Source organism: Wyeomyia smithii, chromosome 3, assembly GCF_029784165.1.
Source record: "Wyeomyia smithii strain HCP4-BCI-WySm-NY-G18 chromosome 3, ASM2978416v1, whole genome shotgun sequence".
Classification (NCBI taxonomy): Eukaryota; Metazoa; Arthropoda; class Insecta; order Diptera; family Culicidae; genus Wyeomyia; species Wyeomyia smithii.
The window spans coordinates 33,923,682-33,950,252 of record NC_073696.1 but is presented as its reverse complement, the minus strand read 5'-3'; the positions used below and the strand labels follow the sequence as shown (position 1 = coordinate 33,950,252).

The 26,571-nt window shown below is 38.4% G+C and overlaps 2 protein-coding genes across 13 annotated transcripts in view; both read right to left on the bottom strand.

Moving 5' to 3' along the window:
• Positions 1-16,877: 16,877 nt before the first annotated feature.
• Positions 16,878-18,307, bottom strand: LOC129728213 (myelin gene regulatory factor-like A). The gene is made up of 2 exons (XM_055686632.1): positions 18,279-18,307; positions 16,878-18,234 (listed from the first exon to the last, which is right to left on the bottom strand). The coding sequence occupies exons 1-2, from the start codon at positions 18,305-18,307 to the stop codon at positions 16,878-16,880; spliced, it is 1,386 nt and encodes a 461-aa protein (XP_055542607.1).
• Positions 17,879-26,571, bottom strand: part of LOC129733257 (LIM domain transcription factor LMO4.1) — a 677,190-nt gene continuing 668,497 nt past the window's right edge. For all 12 annotated transcript variants that reach the window (XM_055694975.1, XM_055694980.1, XM_055694971.1 and 9 more), the window contains one exon: positions 17,879-18,675. In XM_055694975.1, the coding sequence (XP_055550950.1) occupies positions 18,309-18,675 (367 nt within the window). In that variant the 3' untranslated portion in view covers positions 17,879-18,308. The remainder of the gene's footprint in view (positions 18,676-26,571) is intronic.

The window sequence follows — 26,571 nt, the reverse complement described above, 5'->3', positions numbered from 1 at the left end:
CTACGCAATTATACGGGCCCGGTCGAAAAGGGGTATAGCAATCGGGGGGCCCGGGGCATTTGCCCCCTCCTTAAATCTGGGCCTGGAAGAAGGCGTCTCGTAGCTGGTAGTTTAGAAAAATTTTATGTTTTTTTTATCGAGTCATTCAATTGGGACCTTAAGCTATTCCAGTTTTCAAATATCATTAAAAGAAAGCCTTTCCGAGCATAGTGCAAAACGAGATTTTCAATAAAAGTTTATCGTTTTCTTTCGATTTTTTATACGAATAATAAAAAAACTGCTCGAAATTTCTTAAATGACAGTTCGTCTATGTACTGTATATGAGAGAACTGTCATTTGAGGTATTTCGAGCAGTTTTTTATTCTTCATTTAAGATTTGAAGAACAACGATTAACATTTTTTTTTAAATCATGTTTTGCACAGAAAATTGCACTATTTCAGCTGATATAAAAATTAGCAAAATCGTGTAAAACTCAAAGAACCAACTGACCGTCACAATATATTTATTCGTAAATTAAAAGATAAATTGAAAAATAAAATTCATTTTTGAGAATCTATATTTATACGGATTTTGATCCAATCTATATCGCGTGCGTGCGGATTTCGATTCAAAAGTGTACGGATTTCGATTCAGACGAAAACCTGCGTACGGATTTCGATTCAAAACATATTCTATTCAAACATAATTTTTTCGAGTTTCAGAGTAATTTAAATAATTTTTCTTGAAAATAGTGATAAAATATAAGTAGACCTATAAGTAAACATGTCTGTTTAAAGCAGTATGTAATTTCTTGATTTTATATTGACCGTCGAAGATTATCATGTGCTTAGGTGTACGGATTTCGATCCAGCACCAGGGAAACTTTTCCAAATTTGGGTGATATACTTAAAATCAATTGTGAGGACGCTATAAATTTAGATCACTTGGAAGTTTCTTTAGCAAAGTTGTTAGGCATTAAACAACCCATTTTGAACCCCAAACGAAGCCAGTAAAACTTGATTCTGGTTCTGTGCTAACAAGTTTCAATTTTTCCATATAATGATTACACACTCTATTATACCATCCTGTTCTCAGGCAAAGAAGTGAGCTGGTGGTATGTTGAATACTGCGATACTAAACCAAAAATGATTGATTTTCAACTCAATTTTCCATTACTTTACTATTGAAAAGATGGGTCAATTTTTAGTATAACCACAAGTTTGGAGTAACTTTCACCTTTCGATCTGTTAAGTGGTGGCAACATTATATGTATCTTATGAGGTCAGATTTACGATACACTTTTCACAGCACGCAACCCCGCCTAAAGTAAGACGTAGCCCTACGTCGAAATATGTACTAAAATTTCTGATTTACGAAGGTGATATCCGAACATTCCACAATAATGGTTGAAAAATTAAGGTTAGCGGCTATAATTAATTGTTTGTTGTGAAATTGTTGGTTATCTATTGTAAATGATATTGACATATGAATATCTTAACAATTTTAGTTTCCAATTAAACTAAAATACTTAATACTTGAGCAGCCTCGTACATCGAGTTACAGTTCAACAATGCGGACATTAACTGCAGTAAGCATTGTTTTTTGGTAGTCCATCTTCTCAAAAGTTGGACTACCTTAATCCAAGGATGGTAAAAATCGTATCAGAGAATGATCATGAAATAATTCTATTGGATTCTGATCACGCATAATAAAGTGACGGGGGTATTTTGGCCAGCTTTGGGAAGTGTTCATACAGTTCATTAAAAACAAACACAATTTTTCAACATAAATACCTACTCCATTATACCATTGTTAAAAGCTAAGTGTCTATTTTAATATACACCGTTCAACAATGCAATATATTGAAAAATATCCTTGAAATGTCAAAATTTCTACGAAGTTCTAAAAACCTATTTTGGTCCACCAATTTTTTACTTTGGCCCACCTTTATATCTAGAGACGTGTATGGAAATAGTTCGGACTAATTATATTTAAGATCATCATCGGTATTTTTAGAGAAAAAAATAGTGGGTTTGAGGAGAACATCCTTCTGTTGTGAGTTTTTGTAAATTTTAGGCATCTAAAAATAAAATAATTTGGCTTATAACGGTTTGACAGGCATTCTCATCTAATTTCATATCGATAAATGTGATAAATTAAGAAGTAATTACCTGTAAATTGTCCCAAGCTGCTTCTAGTTCACGTGCAACGGCCGAACGGTGATCAAAGAGATGTCAAAACTTGGCATGGTCAAAATATGTTTGCTTCAGAAAGAGGCAAACATATTTCGACTTTTTTAACTTTTTCCAACTTGTTAGAGTATACAAACTGTTTCTATAACATTTTATTGATGTTACAACAACAACTAATTGTTTCAAAAGCATACATATTTGTTACAATAGCTTCCGGACGTTGACTTGTATGTTACCACTTCCTCTTGACTTTTGGTTGACTCAGCCATGACTTTGAATATGTATGAACTAATTCCCAAATAACACTACCTAGAGCCAGTTTTTCACCGAAAATTATAGTGTAGTATGATTCTTAGATGTGTTATACAATGTTGGATGCATAGTTTTCTAATATTCATTGAATGTATCAGATAAAATGCGTAAAATGTTACCGGGTGGGCCAAAATATGCATGTGGGCGAAAATACCCCCGTTACCCTACGCGATGTTTTGTATCGTCTCTCGAGAAGAGAACTCAAGTGACAAATAAATTGCCGAAAGTATACTTTGTGAACTTCATAGCCTCTTAACTGTATGCGAGTTTGTTGTCGCTTGTTCATACGCTGTTTCGATTCTCTCATCGGCTCTAATCGGTGATTCATTTATCGTCTCCCGTTCCGATCGAGCCGTGAAACGAAAATTTTTGGTTTGAATCACTTTGTGAGTGAGCCGATAATCGTGAAATTGTATCGCAAACCAAAAGCTCAAAGAGGAAAAAAACTGCAAGCGGTAGTACTATTGAAAGGTAGTAAAAACAGGGATACCAGATTTACTGATTGGATAGCTTGCAAACTTTTTTCGAATCTATTCATATTTGCACAATGTTTTTCCAAAGTGTGCATAGATTTTTGCTTGTTCAAACAAAATCGACCAACTTACATCAGTGAACAAACCTTCGATGCAAATAAAAACGACGAACAAAGATACATTGAATTGACAATGAAAATAGCAAGTAACATATTGTTAAACGATGAAAAATCTATTTTACTGTCAACACTTGCGACTCAGAAAGAAAGAGGGATGATTGTTCAAGCGATCGCAATCCTTTATCTCTTCCGATAATTATCGTCTTGCGATTCTTTTCTTTTGTTTTGACACTTCCGTGATAGCAAATTTCTTTATTCCTAGAGCCCACCTGGGGCTATTTGGCATCTCTTTTTTGCATTGTAAATCGCAATATCGCTTCTCTATTCTTAAGTAGATTTCCACTGATAATAAAGAAATTTGCTACGAGTCATCGGCTTGAAGAGCTATTGGAAATTCAATCTCTGAGAGAGAATAAAATATCTCAGCGAATCTCCGAATTGGTTCACTCGGACTGGTATATCGTACGATAATTGTAACAATCGACTGGGAACCAAAGTTGACTCACACGCTGAAAAAGATCGAATGTTTATCGCCGATCATCTGAATCAATACTGGCTGACATTTTTGCACCAAACACGAAGGGCTTGTTGATGTTCGAATTCGAAATATTACCTGAAAATTCAATAGCATTTGAACCTGCCTGAATTATTTGTCTTCAAAGTGAAATTAAATGCTAGTGATGCATGAAAAGTAATGAAAGTTCAACTGGAAATTACTTGAAAATCTTTAATTTCATCAACAGTCTGATCATTTGATAGACCTTTCAAAACGGCCTGAAACGGTCTCTCGGTTTTAATATCATAAGAATAAAATGTGTACATATTTTTTTCAGTCATGATGTTAACAGCCATCAGAAGATTCGACCAAAATATGAGTTTTGTCTCGACGGCCAAATTGAAAATTATCTTTCACATCTGAGAAAAATAGTGAAAGATCTGTACGAAAAACAGCGATAACCACAATAGGTGAAACTTTAGCCTTCTTCATAACGGCAATATGCTCAGAATGAGAATGAAGAAGAAATATCATATCTATGACTGAAAATTCCTGTATCACTTGGAGAAGAAGCCTCACGTTTTCTTATAGCTGCTTCTCTGGTTCGCCCAGGCATTTCAAAAAAAAATTTACTTCACTATTATACTGCCTGTGATCGCATAATTGTAACATTCGACATTTTATGGATTTCATGCTATTTATTGGGAAATGCTTAGAATAGTATGTACTTTTTACATCTGAAAAAATATGCCCATGTTTGTGTGAAAAAAGTCGTAAAAAATACCAAGTTGTTTTGTCACATAGCGTAAATAACCGCATAATTGTCACCCTACTTAATTTTTTCAACTTTTTTTCAAAAAAGCTTCCATCCAAATCCACATCTGCATTCTTTGGAACTCGGAAGTTATTCTGGTACGGTAACCAACCACCGGTGACCCGTTTCTGATGTTCAGCTCATGCTTGTTGAATACATGAAAAACTTTATTTTCCCTGTGATATATTTCAAAAGTAGCTTGAAAGTGACGGCAGAAATGTATCGTTGCAAAAATTTCAACCAATTTGACTTCAAAAGTAATGTTTAATGTATACAGAATGTAAAGTAGTGCTTTCTTCATGATACCAAGTTTAGTTAAAGTGTCTATTTGCAAGAATATATTGGGAACAAAGCATTTAATTCAAAATATAAAAGTGCTATTTGCTCGAACAACCAATTTTGCAAATGTTACAAATATGCGATTATGAGCAGTATAGTGAATAATAGATTTCACTCAAATCTTAGCAGAAATATGTCAAAACAAATTCACACGTTAAACACTAGTTAAGCTTGTTACTTAGCGCTCTACAGCTACTCTTAACATTGTAGAATTCATGAAATCAAGAATTTAAAATGATGTGTAATTTCAAATAAATTTTATACAAATGAATAACTATCGAGTTTGAACGAAGATCTCAACAAGTATAGTATTAGTAGAATGATTGAACCCATTTTTAGGAGGCATTTTTAAACCCAGATGCTGCTTTTTAAATGATAATGATATTACAATTAATGTCTATTGGCTGGAGAGGCTGTTGTAGAACCAAATCATTTGGAATTCCTGCTTGTCGTGCTGTCGAGGCGATTCGTGACAACCATTTTCGTTGTTCGGTCTGTGTACAAGCGCAAATGTGGCAATTGAATTTGTTCCTTTACAATTTGAAAAATATCGTTTTCTTAGTGTCATGCATTTACCATTTGCACTATACATCGAAAGACGCTCAACAGGAAGACATTCTTGAGTGTTTGCCCTAAACATGGGCTGAAGCTGATTCTAAAACCATGCCATTTTAGGTTTCTGCACAGCAAGACAACCATGTAGGGCCAATGGGAAGGAAATGTGTTTAAAATCATCAAATATTTATCGCATATCTTATTTGTACATTTTCCGAAGATGTTCTGCAGTTTTAGATGTGTCTGGCTGCTGCTAAATTACAGCAGCCACAAGAACTGAGTGCCTCTGTGATGTGATCTTGTCACCAGCAGCACCAGCCTAGTAGGAATGTATAGTTGATGGAAGCGTGTCGGACAGAGAGGCTTCTTCGGTTGCCTGCGGCAGGAAATAGTGCTGCAAAAGCAACACAGCAAATGCGATGACGATGATGAGAACCAGAAAGCACATTGTTGCGAAGTGAAAACATGTTTCTGTGCTTGTACGATTAATTTAAGATGTGTTCAAATATGCACACTGACGTGAGAAGACTTCTTTCTTTCAGCAGAACTAAATGTCGTATTGTGTTTCCGAACAGATAGTTTTACTTCCTTATTTTTATCATCGAATATATGTTTCCACTTAGAGCCTCGATATGCTTGAACAGAATTTCGAAACCTCAAAAACATCAAAATATTTCAGGTCTGTTAGTCTACTATAGAGGAAAAATGCTCGATGCTCCTTACCGGTTAAACCATGCGACGCTTGCTTCAGGACCCTTCTATGTAGCAACTTAGCTAAATTGCTGTATAATTAAATATTAATTTGTTCTTGCCTTGTGTTCAAATGCCGCCAGCAACTGCCGACCATCCTCCGCCCAGTCAGTGTCACCACCATCGGCCAGCAGTGGGACGCAGCACTTGAGCTTTTTTGCGCTTTCGCTCTCTTCATTTGTGGATCCTTTTCTTTCGGATGTTATTTCCGTCACTGGGTTGCCGTCGATGACGGTTACTTTCAATCCAAGATCGAACGAATCGAAACATTTTCAAGTATTGTTTAATGGTTCTACAACAATCGTCATCTAGGTTAAGACTTACCCGTAAAACTCACTCAACCAACGCAAGTTCCAAATAGATCAAATTCACTCCTCCGAACGGCGCCTCACCATCAGAAGTAGGTATCAGAGGAGAGAATCTGTTCCATTTGCTCTACCTTTTGGCTCAACAGTTAACAATATCTAGTGGCATCGTTTCACTTGAGCTGCCTCCGGTGCAACTGGCTGGCTGCTGGCTCGCCTCAAACGGAAGCACAATACAAAATTTAGAGAGCTACGCAAGGATACCAAGTGGGAGCGAGGGAGCGGCTGGTTAGCCGGCGGGGAAAACAAAAACATAGCACACGAAATTAAATTAAATTAAGTTAAATTAAATTAAATGGGAATGAATAGTAGCATAAAAAGTTGAATAGAGATGGTGTAGGGAAATAACTTGCTTTTGCGGTGTGCTGCTTCCGGTTGACGGTATCATTTGCAAGCGCGGTGGGGAGATCAGGTGCGATGGAGCAGCATGGCTGATTGTGGGCTTTGGTGTTTGGTTTCAAATTTCTAGCGAAGCAGCGGCACTATTTACAATAATACCTCTCGCGTACAGTTCGGGAATGATGGATAATTATTACCTGTAGCGATGATCATAATTGGAGACATATTAAATTGAATTAGTGGCGAAACACGCGATGCCTTATTCGTCAATTATGATCCGTTCGAGTTGCAAGCTTCACTCAATTAGACATGGATTATTAACAACAGTAGTGTATACTACTCGGGCTCAACTATATTCATTACCTGCAAGTTGCTAACGTTGAAAATGATGGATGGAATAGTAAAAATACAACGATAACTGTTTCAATAGGGAAATTAGATTATTCGTAATAAATCAGCGAATCAATCTGCTGGTACGGGTATGTAGCGGAGCAATCTACTGAAAAGTTATCCTGAGTCACTCATTGTTTGGTTAATTTTTGATTGCTCTGGCATTCATTTCTAACTTCATGTTTAATAAATTGATTATATGGAAAAATGTTTTGACTGAACTTAAACTGTGATTTTAGAATTATCGAAGTTGCACTGAAACGATATATAAAATTGACTTTAGCCTTTTTTCACGTTAGTTGGCTGAACTTTCAAAAGCTACCCCGTGGGCACGGCTCTGTATCTCTGAAAATTTAAAACTAACAGCAAACAACCGAAATGTAGGTAGCCAACCTTCACCAGACTAGTAAAATGACAATAAAATGGTAGAAATAACCATCAAGCTCAAGATTGGATGCCATCGGATTCCAAATTCCTCCTAGATTTCAAACCATTTCGAACCAGCAGCGTTGCCCGACTTATTTCCCAGCCTCGGTGTGCCAGTTTCGAGTGCAGATAACCGAAACGCAATCGTTCTAATAGCGGAACTTGGAAAAGGCGTGTCCACAGACGATGTCGCCAACATGGAAAGGGTGACTTTTTAGCCACCTAAAGCGATTTCGTTCCGTTGAGAACAAAGGGGAATAATTTATTCGCCACATTTTCTTACATTATTCTTGATTTTTAGTTCAAGGGTTGGCAGTGAAGAACGACTGTCGGGTTGTAGCTTGCTTGGCCGTTCTCACACAGAGCAACGTATCGACTGAACTGCGGTTGAATTATTGTTTCATGCCAATAGAGTCGTCATCTGAAAAGTGCTTCGAAAGTCAATCAATAACGACGGCGAGATCTTGAAAATTTAAATATGGAAACATCCATCGTTGATTAGAAAAAAAAAATTATACCATTACTCGAAGTGTTTGCAATGATATCAACCAACATCCACAACTATTCCGCCACGCAACTTCCAGCGCCCACCAGTTCTTATCATTTCAATTTGCCTAATGAATGATCGCATGATTATCTCGGAAAGAACTTACGTAGATTACAAGACGAAAACAGACATCAGCATCGATTCGTGCTGCCGTACTGTGCCGAACCGGAGCCGGAGGTACGCCATCCTGAAGCTGACCGAAACTATGAGTGAACTTTGCCTCGACAGCCGCAGCCAAAGTACAATAGCAAGAAAATGAATCAAAATTAGAGAATTAGACTAACACCAAACATACTCCTTTCCTGTCTACCGCCCCAAAAAAAGGCAGTCCACCTCTTTCGCAGGCAGGACACCGAACCAAAGACGACTGTAAGGAGATGGATTTTCCCATTTGTAGCGTGCCTCAAATTGAATGGCGCCTCGGCGCTCGCTCACTCGCCCGTCCGTCCGTCCGACCGTTTGGTTCGGTTCGGAGGGATTTTTCCCTGCTCTACGAGCTTAGGTTTCGGCAGTGGATGTCCTGATAGCTCTACCAACAGGGCATTGTCGGTGAAGCGAGGTGGAAATAGCGCACCCCGCGAGAAAGAACCATCGACAACGAGTGAAAAAGAGTGATAGGAGGCCATTTAGCTGATTGCTAATTTCAAAGCTCACTGAAATTAATCACGAATATTGCTTGTTCGGCACCGGGGGTTTCTATCTCTGTACGGCTGCGAGAGGGTGCGGGCGCGTGTTGTCGTGATTGGGGAAGGGGCGGCGGAAGGAGATAACGGCAATCCACTCTCGGTAAACAGTGGTGGAACTCTAATCGCTGCTATGCTCCTAGGAACAAAAAACGGCAGCTTTCGAAAATAGCACATGATGCATACAACTGGTGAGCATGAGTTTGCGAATGAAAAACTATTTGTAGTCGGTACAGATTTGCGGGCACACCGCGCACTTTTCTCCTCTACTCGAAAGCCGTAAATCTTCCGCTAAGATGACAGACAGGATGTATTGTAATTTATGCGTTGCTGGCGCACACTGTGTGGTGTGTCTCGTTTGGGGAATGCGTGAGAATCAACCGAACGGTCAAATCAATTAGAAGTAAAAAAAAGTTCACCACCATTAGTCGTAATTGCATTGAACTTTCATATTAGTGTAGAAAAAATGGTACCTACACGATTTCCATCGCTTATGTCATTTGCTTTTTACTATGAATACAACTATGATTATTTGTACTTGCTAGAATATATGAACAAACACTAATGAATTTTGAGTGAATAATCCGGTAAATATTATTCAGTTGGAGTTAAAGAAATAACCAGACAGAAAATAACTAACAGTTCGGCGTTTCAAACCTCTTTGAGTGTTAATAGGCAAAGCTTATTTTTTGTGGTTTTAGGAAATTCAGTACAATTTTTTAACCTTCGATTCAATGTACGATTTCTTCTGTATTTTTATGCAAAAAATATCTTTCTTCTAGTTTGGACACCCATTTCACATTAAGAAGCAATAATAGCTATTTTGAATTTTTGAGAAAAATTTTTCAATGTTTTTTAACACCGTTTTGTTTTGAAGTCGAATATCAAAATTCTAGAAGTTTGTCCACAAAATAGCGTTTTATTACTTATCTTGAACAGAAAATAGGTCTCAAATTAGACAAAAACTGACCTCAAAACAATGATTCTACGGAAACAGTTTTGACATGGTTTTTAATATATTTCACAGAGCAAAATAATATCAAGTCTGAGCATTAATGTGAAACTGGACGGTGGTTTTTTCCATACAACTTTGAGGTTAGGTTTTCGCTTGACCATTTTAAGCGTCAAAATCTAAGCTTCCACCTAGTAGATAGCGCTCGAATTGCAACTCTATGCATTAGGGTGTCCCAAAATTGCATCAAGTATGGGCTCACCCTCCTGATGATAGAAAATGGTGTGACGAACAAACTTTTGTTCGGCGGCAGCTCTAGAAAATTATGTTTTCAACTGGTCAATCGGTTTTTCTTATGTTAAATCCAAAAACATGCCCAATTATTCAATTTTCCATGAAACCTTAACCTTTTATATTTTATGCAGGTTCCTTAGGGTCCAAACTATAAGAGAAATATTTGTTTCGGATTGTTTATCGTCAATTTATTTTCCTAAAAAAATTTATCCTTTGGAAAGGAGATTTTTCAAGTACATTTTGACATTCAATCAATAAAAGTGGGTATCAAACCTAATGCTATCCCCAGCTGAATATCATCGAAAGATAGGAAATTTTATGGGGAAAAATTTTGCCGCAGACTGCATTGCTCTAAAATAACGTGATTTTGAGTTATTCGTGATTTATTGTGGAATAAAGTTGCAGTTGCATTTTGTTGTTTTCCAATACTACAGGGTGACAAAAAAGTCCGGTCAGGCAGGAAAATCTCAATATTTCAAAGAATAAGAAGAAAATCTAAATCTGGCTTTCATAGCTTTATTCAGAAACTCATAAAGATACTTCACAGACGATATCTCGGAATTACACCACCTTTCTCTGATCGAACCAGCTTCAGACGTCTCGGAAAGTCTTCGCAAGCGGCGCGCACGTGTTCCATCGGCATCTCGTCCCAGATTTTCGTGATAACTCGCTCGAATCGCTCCGAATTTGTTATTTTATAGTCGTTCAGCTTCGACATCATGTATCCCCACACGAAATAATCCAGTGGACTCAGATCCGGAGACGACGGAAGCCATTCATTCTTCGGAATGAAATCGGTCAAGTTTTCCTCACACCACGCCTGAACAACCTTTGCGGTGTGGGATGGGGCGCCATTTTGCTGGAAGCAGTCATAATCGTCTTCAAACAATAGTTCAGCTTGAGGCAGAACATTTATATTCAAAACCGTGTCCAGGTAGTACGCTGCGTTGATTTTGACCCCTTTATCGATAAAAATAAGAGGCAGTTTACCTCTCTTGCAAATGGCTCCCCAAATCATCACTGTCGACTTATTTTGGAACCGGGAAACGTTCAGCTTGTGCGCAGGAGCTTGCTGGAGGCTCACACTCCAAACTCGATCATTTTGGCGATTGACTGTTTGCTCCAAAACGAACAGCTTCTCGTCCGAAAAAATAATCTCGTCATCTGCGCGCCAACCGAGCAACTCCCGCGACCGTTGGTACCTCTTGTCCTTTGTAGCTTTGGTAACCCCATGAACCACCTGGTTTTTGTACGGTGTAAGTTTTAAATGCTTGCGCAGAAGCAGGCGGATTGATTTTCGGTTCATTTTAAGGTTCCTGGCCAGCTTCCGTGCAGATTGGGCGGGATTCCGGCGAATCCGGTCTCGTATAATCTTTTTCAGCCTTGGAGTTCTCACAGACCTTGGTCGTCCAGATCGTGCCTTGTCCTCGGTGCCTCCGGTCGCTAGGTACCGATTTATGGTCCGGTACACGAATTTCCGGTTGATTCCAAGCGGTTTTAGGTGTTTGAATATGTGTCCGGGTTTGTACCCTTTCACATATTCAGCGATAACAGCAGCTCTTAACTCTGCCATGGCTCACAACTCAATGTAAACAAACTGCACAGAAACGAAACTCTACCACTTTGGGCAGCAAAGTTAACCCTTTTATTTGACATATAGATGGCACCAGAGAGATGCAACGTGTAGGCTACAGGCGACCCCCAAAAAGTGTGACCGGACTTTTTTGACACCGTGTAGTGTCAAGATGTTGTAGATGCTGGAACGGCGTCCACAAAGTGCCGCACGATGTCCGTTTTTGACGCGGCGGGGTACCGTTTTTTGAACGCGCACACTTCTGAACGGAGTAGCTTTACTTTTTTCGCCATCACAGTTAGAGTTTGACTGAGAGAGCTGTCATTATTTTCTGCTAACTCATGGGTTACTATGATTGATGCTGCATGAGTAGTTACGTCAGTGCGATTGAAGTTTTGTCCATTTTTTTACCGCAAACGTTAGAATTTTTCGGAACTATTGATTTGTATAATCTCATTTAGTTACTACAAGAAGAAAGATGTTGTAAACGATACACTGTAAATTTGCTTTAGAAGACCCGAATGACATAGAGTTAAAGGGTCTTAAAATGAATAAATAATTTGTACCAGTGATAGCAGTTTAGGACAAATAATGTAGTATTTTCACTATTTCATGACTTGTTGTTATGGGTTTAACGTTTGTATTTAAAAATTGACAAAAAATGCCGATTTTTCAAGGGTTTACCTTCTCACGCACTGACGAAACAATCCATGCAGCATCAATCATAGAAACCCATGAGTCATCAAAAAAAAAAAAATTGACAGCTCTATCAGTCGAACTCTAACCGTAAACCGAACCGACCTTGAGCGACAAGATCCTCCAAAGTATGCTGAAGAGTAAAACCGAGAGAAAAAGGCGCTACATCGCTCCGTACGCTTGGCCGGGAGGTCGATTCAACCGGCCTAACAGTGAAAAAGTACATCGCGAACATGGACATTAGACTGGGGCATGGTTCTATGGGAAAAAAGCGATGGTGTTATATTTTCGCTCCCATGCACTTTTCGTGTTCCTTATGGGTCCTATAACAACTGTGTAACTTTTCAGATCGATCGGTGAAACGCCCGATTTGCGCCCGATTTTTAAAGTTTCCATACGACTTTATATGGGAAAAACCACTTTTTCAAAACTTTTTCTATAGAGATGTCCAGTTGGCTCCTAAAAATATATCAATACATGATATTTATGGGAAATTTTCCTGGGAAAAACTCTTCTGAAGACCGCAAGGCGCTACCTTGCTTGTGAAAAAAGATATTCACCCCTGACTGAATGAAGATCTGACGAACGGCTCACCATTGAATTTTACTAGCAATACTGCTGCAGCAAACAGCCAACGCCACTAGCGGACAGCAGCGTCATCAACAAATACCTAAACAAAACGTTAAACTACGTGAACAATAAAACACAAATTTCTGTACAAACACTAGTAATTATGACGTTAAAAATTACATTTTCGTGAACCACAAATTATGAGCTTTCGATTGATGTATATATCATCGTTGTCCAAATCATTTAAAGAAAAATCATGTTTCAAGATGGCTTGACTCAGTTTTTTGAAAATTTCTCGGAAACCACTTAACCACAAATTACCACAAATTGGATTTCGAACTCACAAATTAACCACTAAATATTGGTGATAAAAGAATTAAAAAAAAAACTTTGTTAAGCCATCTTGATATTTGCCCATAAGGAACATGAAAAGTGTATGGGAGCTAACATTTATTTTTTGTCCCACCCTAATGGACATACATGTCAGGAAGCAGCAGTCCCGTCCACTGGTCTCGAAGCTAGCAATGACCCAGCGGCAGCGTCTAAATAAGATGATAAAGTCGATTTCCCCGGCGAAACGCGCCGAAGCAGTGGTTTTGAACGATGAGACCTATCTTAGCATGGTTGGCAACGACTGGCAGGGCATTTCGTATTTTACGTCCCCCACGAAGGGAATGAGCTCCGAGGTGAAGTTCATTTCACACACGAAGTTCTTCAAGAAGGTGCTGCTGCTGTGGCTGACAATAAGCAAGAAGGGGATATCATAGCCGTTCTTTTTTTCGCTCCGGACCGGCCCTGAACGAAAAAATTTATGGTACGATGTGCCTGCCGTTCGTTCATAAAGAAATACCATAAGGGCGAAGGCGCGGTTTTCTGGCCGGATGTGGCGTATGCCCACTACTCGAAGCCATCGAAGAAGGTGGAGCGAAATCGAAATTTTCTGGACAAACCTAAAGCGTAGCCAGCCTATGGACAGCCGGCCAAAGCTACAGTGTTACAATATCATATATTTTCATCTCACCACCGAGCGAAAGTTTCAATATTTTCAAATTAAATTCACGCGAACGAAACACAAGCACGAACCTCTAAAAAATTTGAGCAAGTGAGGCATTTATAAAAATTGAAAATCATTTATTTATTCACAAACATTACAGTGAATAAATAATTCACTCTTTCTTTATTAACCAACTAATAACAAATACAAGACAGATCTGTATATCTCTACCTCTACACTTCGATGATCAAAGAAAAACAAAATAAAGCGCCACCTATATGTCAAAAAATTGATCATACCTATAACATGTGAACGCAAACAACCCCATGAAAAAATTCAGCAAATAGTATCAACTATCTTGCACAATCAAAAATCGAATAGTTTCTAATTTCACAAAATTTTCAAAATTTGTACACTGCGAAAAAATATCCTGTAGCTCAAAAATTTGCCTTGAAAAGTTAATAGCTTTGCAACTATTCCTGTGAACTTTGCCTCAGAGTAATAACCACCAGCTTCGTACACCTAGAAGCGAGAATGACGGAACAACATCATTTATCCTTTAGCAGCAGATGCGGACGTTGGAAGCAGGCGGCAGGAAATGCGTGCGGTTAAAAACAGCTAGCATTCGGATCGTGGTGCAGATGATAAAAGCAGATGCCGGGAGAAGCGGAAGGCAATCGAATCGAATTGTCCCTGATTCGGTTTTGGGTTCATTTCTTGTGCGGCAGAAGACAGTTTCCGATAGCAGAAAAGACATCATGAATGATCGCTGCTGTGAACGCAGCAGGATCCAATGCAAACACTGTCCTTATCAGGACAATCAAATCTACAATTGAATAGTTAATGAATCTTCTCTTCACAAATAGGTACATATAAAAGTTGAAAAAGGTTTCGGAAAATTTGCGTTATAAGTTTCCTGTTTCTTTCCATTTCTACGAAACCTTAAAATCAAACTTTTGTTCTTGGCTAAATATGTCAATCTTTGACTGAAAATTTGGAAATTTCCATGAAAAAAATCCGACCCAAGTTGCTATAGGCTCTGCACCCTGCTATTGAGAAAGACCCGATGCCTCAGATGCTCAAAAGAAATTGTGTATTACATCAGTTGATCATAGGAAAAGGAAACATCTTTTTTTATATAAATAAGCTGTTTTTACCTATCTATTGCTAGAAATTAGATATGAAAGAAGTTAAAAAGCATGGCCCTGTCTCTAAATGTCCCGGAGGATTTCTGTTGGGAAGTGAGCTTTGAGTGATTTTTCATAAATGTGGCGGTCTTCAAAGCTTAGCTACACATTATGCTCGATAGCATAACATTGGGCGTTTCTCGAGCGGAGACGAAAAATACCGGACCAGACTTTATCATCGTGAACAGTTTCCGAACGTAACTTCATTCAATAGTTCAACGCGATACGGGGGAAAAAACTAGAAAATCAGTTTTAGCGTACATTTCTTTCTACTCTTCTATTCTAGATGTAAAAACGCAAACGGTTTTCCTCAAGATAGTTTTCTTTATTTTCCACCACTGTTTGCCAGCTCGCAAAGCGGGTTCTCCATAGTGAATTCACTTTTAATTAATAATTGTTTACTCATTAGTCAATAATTGTAATAAGTCATTTTTCAATAGCTTTTATAGTTATCAGTTAATAATTACAGAATCGAATGTGTGTGTGAGAGTGCCTACGGTTGGGGGGTGGGCATCGCGCGGATGCCGCTTGACCCCACAGCATCGTTCACTGTTTTGTTCGAATAATTTATACAGGAAATCCACGGTTGCCTATCAATTTTTCACATCTATTCGAATATTCACCCTTCCTGGTGGTGGTGATGGTGGTTTACTTAACGAGTAGCATTGTTTTGTTACCAATTAACAGCTATTTTTGTTCGTTCTCTGTTGAAGGATGGATAAATCGTTCCTCGTCGTCACTCGTTGCCAAGCTCGGAGGGTTGTGATTGTTTGCATCAATCGCTAATTGTTCGTACGTTTGTTGTCTGACAAATGAATTCGTGTTTTAGTTTTGCTTATTACTTGCTGACTGCACTTATTTATGCTACTGTTGGATAGTCTCACGATCCGAAACGAAGTTTAGGTGTTTCGAGTCGAGAAGTTTTTAACTATTTAGCGTACTTCCAAGTTTAATATAAATTAATCAACAAACAAAAATATAAGATGCAGCGATGTTTTGGTAGTTGTATTTCTTATCATTTTCTGCTAAATATTATCGCGTTAAAGTGACTGCTTGATAAACACAACGTTTTCACTTTATTTATAATGCTTAATGGCTAGGACTATTCAGTAGGTTGAGTTCTTTTTACAGTTATCCTTAAAACGCTAATCCTCTGTATTTTGTTCTCGTGTCTGTCCATTTTCGCTGTAAGTATTCTTGTATTTTCAAAACAATTTCCCTAAGTATTATTTGAGAAGAGAGAGATGCTTCGTTTTACATATATTTGACAAACCTCGGTTCGTTCAGTTCGAAGACTGGTTGCTTCGCGATGCGTTCGATTTATAACTTATAACACATTAGTAGTTTTTGCAACATCACAAATGAGGGGCTGAATGATAGCAATAATATCTTTGATTTGCCCGGCATTGTCTTTTTTTCTTTTTCTTTTTGAAGCGAAGGGCATGGTACGCGGATTGGAAGAAAATGACGATCAAAATGGCACGTTGGTTTAGCTTCAGCAGCTGATGAAGATTTTTCGATGGAAATGTAACCTGACTGAACAATACAATTACTCTGCTGGTTGCTTCTGTCACTGTGATTTACTATGTACAAATGATGCCTTTATTCGGTTACGGTTGATTGGAGTTGTGTGGGTCAAAGAAAACGACACAGTTTTAAGTTACTCATTTCACATGAATAATATTCCACTCCATCAGAACAGCCGCAATGGAGACGCGCGATGGAAAGTCGTCCAGCTTCACTGCATTTCCCAGCTTAAATTGTTCCGTTGCGCCTTTATCGCCCGTCGTCGCTCGTTACAACAAGCGGGGGCAGTTGTTGGGTTTTATTTTTACAGAATCGTATACCCATCATTAGTGCTATCGTTCTCCGGATCGTTCAAATCAGGATTGGTAAGCGTAGAGGTACCCGTTAATGGTGACGATAATTTATCGTTATCATCGTCATTATTGCCAGGACCGGATCCGCCACCGGTTCCGCCACCAACGCCTCCCAGCATTTGATGGTGGAATGGTGAGGACTGATGATGGCCACCGTGACCGCCGCTCTGATGGTGCTGCTGCTGCTGATGGTGCGAGGAGAGATGATTGTGGCCTTGTTGCTGCTGTTGCTGCTGATGGTGATGATTATGTGGATTATTGTTATTATCGTTAAGAGTGGTATCGTTATTTGGTTCGATTTTATTAAGATTATTATTTAAATTATTCATAATTGAGCTTCTTGCCATAAGGGCTGACGGGTCGGTGGCGGATTTGATTAGATTGTTGTTACTGCCGGCGCTAGAGTGTGGGTTGGAATTGTTGGAGTTACGCATCGGGTTGAAATCGGCCAGACTGTCGCTGGCATTGTCCAACGTAGCACCTGTACCGTTCGGTCCACTAGTGCTGAAATGATTGGCATACATGGCGGCAGCGGCTGCGGCGGCGGCAGCTGCTGCAGCTGCGGATGACGGCTGATGAAGATTCATGTATGACAGTGAACCACCACCTCCTGCGCCTCCATTTGCCATCGATGACAAAGTGGCGGTGGTGTTGGTCGAGCCGCTGGCCGAGGCCACAGGCGATGACGTGGTGGCGTTTCCTGGTGCCGACTGAGGTGAGTATAAATCAGCTCCATTGCTGCCACCCAGATTAAATATTTCCTTTTTCATCTGTTGATTGGACGTCGGTGTGGCCGTTCCCGATGCCGTCTGGTGGGATTGCAAATGATGTTGTTGCTGTTGCTGCTGTTGGCCGGAGTAGTCGTAGCAAGGTTTTAGCAAACCACCCGCACTCGGGTAATTGAACTGATTGAATTTAGCTGCATGTGGATGAGCAGCAAAGTTCTGCTGCATTTGGTGACCGGCTCCTGGCGGTATGACACTGTCTGGGTGCTGCAACAGTTGTTGATAATTGCGTGCCGCGGCCGCAACGACGTGATTTGGATAGTCATCGATATTGCTTAACTTCCTCATCAAGCCCATTTCTTTGCCGTACAGATGACTGTACAGACTCTGCTCGTGAGTGGCAGCGGCGGGGCCAACACTGCTGGTCCCTCCGTTGCCGCCGACATTGTTGCTATTGGTATTGTTCATGTGATTAGTCTGAATCGGTGGAAGAGGCGAAGAGTTCAGACGAGCTAGAGCTAGGTTCCGCTGCGCGGTCAGCTCCAGATCGTCCAGCAGGGCAGCTGGCGTCGTCGTGGCAGTCCTGGTGCTGGGCGTCTCGTCGATTCCCAACGGTGGACGTTTTACCTTCGGCGGACGACCCAGCCGGGGTCCATCTCAGTCCCTTGATCGCCGCGGTCGCCCAACTTTGCCCTTGCGTAGGGGAGGATTTGCGGCCGCGTTCGAACTCTTGACCAGCTTGTGCCAGTCCTGTTCGCAGACTAAACTTCCGCCCAGCATGTAGTACCGATCGCCCTGCATCAACCGACAGCCACACTTGGAGCACTGGAAACACTTTATGTGGAACACGTGCAGCTGGGGAGCCGATTGGCCATTGTTGTTGTTGTTGTTGTTGCCGGCCCCGTTCTGGTTGTTCGCGTTGTTCAGGTTATTGTTTATCGTCGTGTGCGAGGTGGTTCGCATCACGAACTCGTTGGCGGGTATCGTCTGATGGCAGGCTGAACAGGCTCCGGAGCCGAATAATCTGCAATTAAACAAAACAATGGAGAGTGTTATTAGGAGCTGTGATTTGCTGACTTTTCATTGGTGAATAAATGTGTCGAGTCCAGTAACTGCTAAAACAGTTCTTATGTTCCAGAGAACAGTGTTTATATTCTAAAGAAGCGTTGTCAAATAGCAGATAATTTTTTGTGTCGCTCTTCTGAGAGAAGACAAACCAGACAAGTAATACTTGAAATGCTTGATAACACTGGTCAACACAGGTGTGGCCATAAAGCTCGAACTGAAAAAAAAACTCAAGATTATAGCTTTCTAACCATTTCTGTGTGTTTTGATGCCCCTAGTCATCAACATTTTTTCAGAGACTTTAATAAGCTTTCTCGTAAACATAACCTTAAAACGATGAACCCGGCGAACACACTTTGACGTAAGTTGACGCGTTTTGACAATGGCTAGAGGCATCAAAATTCACACGAAAGGTTAAAAAGCTATAATCTTTCCAGGGCAACTATTTTAGGCTTTCAAGCAGCATTTTTTTTCGTTTTCGTCGACCAGTGTAATGCTCGAATTAATATGTTAGATTTGTTTCAGAACAACTTCATTTGAGGATTGGTTATTAGAAATCAAACAGATTCAATTTCGCTATTGAAAGCGTATGGGAAGATAAGAAAACGTATCAAAATTTGTTATTTGTATCTCGCGTTGATAAAATTTTGTAATTTTTCAGTTATGATCTTCTGGTTGGGTATGCTTCGAATGATTGAAAAAACTTTCAGACACCAGAAAAAATTACACAACAGATTTAAAAATCCACTCTAAGAAAATGTTGATTTCCGAAATACAACTATTTGTTCGCAAAAAAAAAAACATTTAAGTGACCAAAAACAAAACGGATTTAATATGGCAGAAAGCTTCTGCAGAAGCTGGAAAGATTAAATTTTTTCTACAAGATGGAAGAGTAAAAAACAAACGCAGCATACTGATTGAAAATATTTGACCTGAAAAAAAAATTTTATATGAATTTAAAAATTTATATGAAAGCAAGAAAAACAGCTGAAATTAGTATCTAATAACATAAGAAGGCAAATATTCAAAATCAAGGAGCACTGCACCAAGAAATTCCAAGGGGAATGCGGCTTTTTCAGGCTTAACGGTGGATCAAAACGCTACTATGTTTTATGTCCGACGTTTGGGCCTTTGGACTTGGCCTCCCGTTTTTCGTTCAGCGTACAAAGCTTTACGATAGGTTGTCATAACTATCAATAGGTTCTCCTTCAATGTACCACATCAAAAAGCACGATGCGTTAGTGGATTTATATTCGTTTTCTCGGGAGTTTTTTCGCGCCTTCGAGTTCGTCTTGGTGTCATTAATAAAAAAAAATTTAAATAAAATATGATTTAAATTTAAATAAAATAAGATCATAAATTAATTGAAAAGGACTGTAAAGGTTTCGTAGGTAAAAAAGAAACAGAAGTAAAAAAGCGTATAAAATTTTGTTGAAAAAGCCTTTGAAACTGACTTTAAATGCTTAGTAACGCTCGAGGAATGCAGAAAAAAAAATACAAAAACTAAGAAAATGATCTTAAATTTTGGATTTATGGAGAGGAAAAGGTCAAAAAATGATTTCTATTCAGCCAACTGGTTGAGGATTAGAAACGTTCTAAAAGAAAAGGGCAAAGCAGAAAAAGATTCCAAATTTAGCGTAAGGTGGATTGATAGATGGAAGCAAGCATGGAAAAGTTCACTCACTAGCAATATTTCATGCAAATGTGTTCTTTGATTTATCAGTTATCGTTCAACTATTTCCACTCGCGTACAAGTTTTCCATAGAAACGCTGCTGATTGTTTTTCGCTTCTAAGAGTTCCGAATACCATAGAAGGAGACTGAATGATTCAAACACGATAGTATTTATTGTATCCAAGTTCACTTGCATTCAACATTATCGCGAGAAGCTTTGAGATATTATCGCCAGTTATACAAAATTATGAATCCAAATGAACGATAGATTGCGTTCAATTGTTTGCTTGCCGGAGCAAATAGGTATCATCAATGCTTACGGAAATTGTAGCATGGTGCATTAGCATCTGATACTTGAAATCACCAAGAATCATCGTGGTATATCACGGTGAAAGCACGACGGGGAATAGCCGAATTACGCCTACAAGCAACCAACATTTGAAAGAATCATTGCGATCGCTTGAGTGCAATCGTTTACGATTCTTTCGTGAAACACTCGCTATATGCTGCTCGCTCCGCCTAAAGCAGGCAATACTGAAACAAAATCATCAAAGAAAGCTACCATATATTTCTTTGCTCTAAGTTGTCTCTTGCAAGCTTGAGAATGTGTAACTTTTAATAGCGATGGTTTACTAGGATTGAAAGCTTATAAATAGCACGTTCAGTAATGATACCCGAATGATTGTTATGCGATACGGGTTTTTCCATCCTTGGATGGAAGGACAAAACGGGTGGCGAATGACCCTAAAGGTTGAAACTACCAAATAAAAACAAAGATAAAACTGACAAAATAAATACAAACTTCCAAAATAGGCATAGTTGAAAGTGCCCCAAAGACCTCTGCTAACGAGAGAAAATGATAAAAAAAATGTATCTTAGAAGCTAAATTTATGACAAATATAGCTGCCAACGACTCTATAACCAAAACAGCTGTAGAGTTTTTATTGCATGCCAGCTTTTGTTGGCAGATTTAAGCGAAATTCTTCGAAAATTATACCTTTTAAAATTTTTTTTGAACGCAACACGCTTTGGATTGCACTAGATTTTTATCTTTGAGACGAGCTGTCACTCTTAGATGAGATATTCCATGCGCATCGTTTATAGTCACGCAATGAAATTTGCTGAAAATCTAACATAATCATCTTTATCGTATTTTTTGGTAGAGCGAAATTAAAAAATTAAACAGCAAGCGTCATCGAAATGGAACGTTCAAATTAACCCAAAGGCGGACTTTCCGGAGCCCGGAGATTCTTTCGGGATAGCTATACTTCCACCCATCATTAGCCACTGTACTGTACACAAGCTGAACTTCACACAAAAAATTTTCAGAAAATTTGAAACGACGAAAACTACACGAATACGTTCCCATTGCGACTGACGAATGATTTGAGCTCTTTTTTCAACGAATAATGAAAAATTATAGGAAGAGAGGATGAGCTCGGGGCTTAAAAATTCCAGCGCTTTTGCATGAAAGTGAAAAATAGCCACCGTAAACGTCAATGATTCATTCTACCATCGCGAAGAAATATTTCGCTTTCATGCAATACTCCTTCTCTCTTCTTTCGTTTTTTCAGTATTCGTTAAAAAATGAAAGTCAAGTCATCCGTCAGGTGCAGTAAAAGCGTGTTCGTTTGATACTCACTGTTTTAAATTTTCTGGAAAGAAGTTTTAGCGTTTCACTATGATAATGATAGCAAGCGTCAAGTTGATGACGTCATTTTCGCTTCACCAAAGGAACGCGCAGTGGTCAGAGGCCGGAAAAAAACCTCGATTTTTCAAGTCAATATTTTTGATGTTTTGCTTTTTACCGAAGATTCTCAAACTTTGAGAATCCCAAATTTTTTCCCAAAGTTTTATGACAATCGGCTGTGATATCGATTTTTGATCGCACCTTGAATGTTGCTGTATCATGCAATTTCGCTGTTTTTCATGTTCGAAAATCACAATTTTTAGCTCTTAGTCTTGATCCGATTTCGATACAACCAGTTTCATTTAGAAGGGATGTTTATGTTCTTTTTGGTAGATTTTCAAGACTTGCCAAAATACAACCAATTTTTCAATCCAGGTAGAACATATTGCAGGGAATCCAAAAAAACATGTATTTATAATTTCATTTCTACCGTACAATCACAACGGTTCGGAACGATCGGATAACCAAAAGCCAATGGGAAATTTACTGTACTTTTCAGATTTTTGGGTCCCGTTTTGCACATCGTTGCTCAAAGGGAGATATTTTGAAAAATAAAGTCTATAGAGACGTATGGTGGTCAGTTGTGAAATACTCAGTTTCGTATATTCAAACAAAATAATTAACTGGTAAGTATGCATGATTTTTTTTTGAGTGGTCTCAAACATTTTTATATAGACTTGTAAACCGCTTTCAGTACTACAAAATGTATAAAGAGTGGAAAATTAGAATTGATGAGAAAAAAATATATCGTCTTTTATATTTCAAACGACGTCAAAATTAACTACCATACGATTTCATATTTTTCCTGAAAAGCCTTCAATTTGTTGTAGAAAGAGCTTGAATTGGTCAAACGGCTAAAAGCTACAAATTTTCCAAAATAAAATTAATTCAAATATGTCGGTTTTTGAACCATTCTAATTCGTACTCTCTTAGAACCAAACAAAAAAGTAGGGTGAAAGCACCGGTTTTGGCCATAGTATGTTATACATGAGAGATATTTGTCCTTCTTCCTCGAAAAAATATGTCCTATTTTGGCCAATTCGCAGAAAAAGTTGATTTTACACGATTTTATTTTAAAATTTGACTTTATCATCTAGATATATTTTATCAGCAGAAAATCCTCGTTATTGAACTACCTAAAAGGCCAGTATAGATATCTGTTGATCAAACTAAATTATAATATTATATTCAAACATGAGTAGGATGTTTCATAACACTTACATAACGTAATTGATTTCTATTAATTTTTCGTCTGTCATTGATCTATAATAATATGCTTCCGTTCTTCGCTTTTTTTTATATAGAAACCTATTCGTATTGTTTGCTAACATTAACCTTAGTAACTCGAGTGCCACTTACTGTAATCACCAGGTTAAGAGTCTGAAGCATTAGTTTTGGTAAATACTACTGAAGTTACAATTTCGTAAATAATCTGAACAAATGAAAAACGGATTTTTCTTTTAAAGAGTGAGACAGAATACAACTCTCATACCCTCATATCAAATAGCGGTGCTGTAGTTATGCAGTCTCTCTTGTCCAAAACCATGTTTGTGATTTCACATATCTAATGAGATATCTTATAGCAGCCCGAAAAACTCCGTATATTTCATGTTTTGCATAAACATTAATACGTTACTATGGTTTTGTTTACATATGGCCAATATCAGGATTATGAAAGATGGAATTGCATTGATATGTGGCCATGAATTGATCAGTGAACATTTTTGGAAGCTGTTGGTAATTTTGATATTGAAAAGAAAAATCATGCCAAAAAAACAAACTCAAACAAAGTTATGCTCTATGAAAAACAGATTGCAAATTACCTAAACGATAGACTGTATAATAAACTGGGGAAAGTTTAATTGGTTCTTTTATTAAAAGTAAAATAGGCATATTTATTTGCTACATTTTGTAATAATTTTGTCGAATAATATCAGCCGTTTCAATAGGAAATTTCGAAATAGGAGTAATTTACTAGTCTAAAGTTTTTTGATGAAGATCAAGTAAGGGAACCACTCCGATATTCATCCAAGCACCTATATTCTTCTCATCGCTCTTAACTTACTGAACTGAATCGAGAGGTGAAATTAGAATTATCTCTACTTTAAAAAAAAAGAGGGAAATTTGACAGTGAATTGGACAAATAGGATCAATTAGATAAATATGGGTGTTGAGATGAATAAAAGAGCGGTTCCCCTATTAGAATTTTAAGCATGATCGGAGCAAAAAAATCTGATCATGAAAAAGGCCTTACGGCACTTTAGGTGCGTAAAGGTGTAAAAATATGAAATTTCCAGTCATTTTAAGAAGACTTTTAGGTTCTTCGACGTTCGTTCAGAGACCTGCCGCTGTGGAACGATGAGTATCATTTGGTTGGATTTTCAGAAGATTTTATTTCGTGACCATCGTTCATGCGCGTGAATTATTTAATAGGAGTATGACAGCTCGTTCCGGGGATGAAGTTCTAGTGTGTTTGAAAGGGCGCTGCGTTCATTGGAAGTGAGATTTGAAAAAGTTGGCTGTAGTTTTCACTTCAATCCGGCAGTAAAAATGATTTTTGTCAGCCCTGGTAACACTAATGTTAATGGTGCCTATTTTTCACTTTCATACAAAAGCGTTGAAATATTTCAGGTTTGGAATTAACACTCGAATAATCATCAATACAGTAGTCACCCGATTATATTACTCCTAGATTTTGTCTGCCCACAATTTTATCATCTTTTGCAACCGATTTTATCATCACATAACATTTCATAAAAAAAAAAAAAAATCGGAGTAAACTGAATTTTTTATTTAGGTGCGAATTCTTAGTACTTTGGCGTAACTCTGTGCATTATTCTAAAAATAGTTTACTTAACCATTGCACAATGTTTTAGTTTGCTGTTTTCGTGCGATTAAGTAAATATAGGTTAAAAACTAATTAGAGCCATAACATATGGTCGGAAAATTTGCAAGATACCTAAAAAAATAATTTCGAAATAGAAAGAAGGATGATCAATCCACGTAAAAGTTAGTTGAAGAACCTGCTTTTTCATCAGATTGGGACGGATGCGTAATGTTTTTAGCAAAGTTTCAGGTGATCTCAACGCAAGATACTTTGCCAAAGACATAATTTTTCTATCTCTTACATATTACGAGCCACATAAAGTTTTCATACAACTTTTGTTCTAACTTTCTTCCCAGATTTTTCCGAATTTTGAAATCTTTTATAAAGTTATCAGTCATTCAAAAATGCATGTTATGCTGAACATTTTTTTCTTATCTACTAAAAGGTTTCGATTTTTATGCATTTTGAAATGTTTTTTTTTTTAATTCATTTTCAGTGGTCAACTCCTGGTAATCTTGCTTTGTTCTGATCAACAGCAAAGCTGTTTGTGCTCATGCAGATCAATTGAGGAAGAGATTTTGGGAATGTTTGTTTAATACTTGTTACTGCTAGAAACCGAGAAATTCTCTGCTTCATCTAGAAGTATCACAGAAAGGAGTTAGTGTTAATGAAAACGAACCAATCTGGAGCCACCGAGGTTGGTGTTGTGATTTCTATTATATGAATTCGAGCGAGGCCACCAGGAGACGATAGATCTGGTATGTTATCATATTGTATTTTTGTAGTACCAGTATACAAGAACATCGTAATAGAAAATTAATTTCGACTAATTATCGTAATAATTAAAAGTTATCCCCCCCCTTCCGTTGGATTTTAGTATACACAAATTTCAGCATAGATTTTTTTTTACTTTTCAACGAGATCCATATTCTTTGCTGGTGTGGGTTTTTGGTAATTATGATGATATTTTTGATCGCCTGATTTTTACAAGTGCGGAATCTAGTGTATATTACTTAGAAAAGTTCGAATCTAAGGTCATATTTGTATGGGAGGGATGTAAAACTATCCTAGTTACCTTTCCCGACCTCTACAACCTCTACAGACAAATTTTCACACCGATCAGTTTGGTAGTTTCCACGTCTATAAGGATCAAAGGAACAAACAAAACTGCGTTTTTATATGTTCAGATTGCTCGTATTCATTTAAATCACTGATGTTACGTGTTAAGTTATTGGTTTAGCATCTTCAATAAGAAAACAGTGATAAAAATAAATTCCCGATTTTATCACTTTTCTTATTTTATCATCCCAAACATCATCATCATTATGGCAGAGCTGAATGCCACCACGGGTCGGTAATTGGCGATTACTGAAGGCCACGGAAGTGCTCACTGCTAGCAAGCAGTCCCGGACCATCAGCGGGAGCTAGCCTAGGTCGTGGCGAGATTCAGGCACTGGGCCGCTGAATTCTCGCAAAAGCCACACTGGCCGGAAGCAGCTCCGACGGAGCGAGTAGTGCCGCTCCCACCACCCAAATGCACTATACCGGCCATTGGGACTGATCCCAGTAATGTTCCCAATTACGGCAACTGGTCGCATCACTATAGGATAAGAGTCGGATTTCGTTTTCGTACCATGATTTTGGGCTGGCACCTGCGCCGAGCTC

Bases quoted from the DNA above. Each gene is read 5' to 3' on its own strand.
- LOC129728213 (XM_055686632.1), bottom strand. From the start codon at position 18,307: ATGGACCCCGGCTGGGTCGTCCGCCGAAG. The intron at 18,235-18,278 runs GTAAAACGTCCA...GCCCAGCACCAG, and splicing joins GGCTGGGTCGTCCGCCGAAG to GACTGCCACGACGACGCCAG.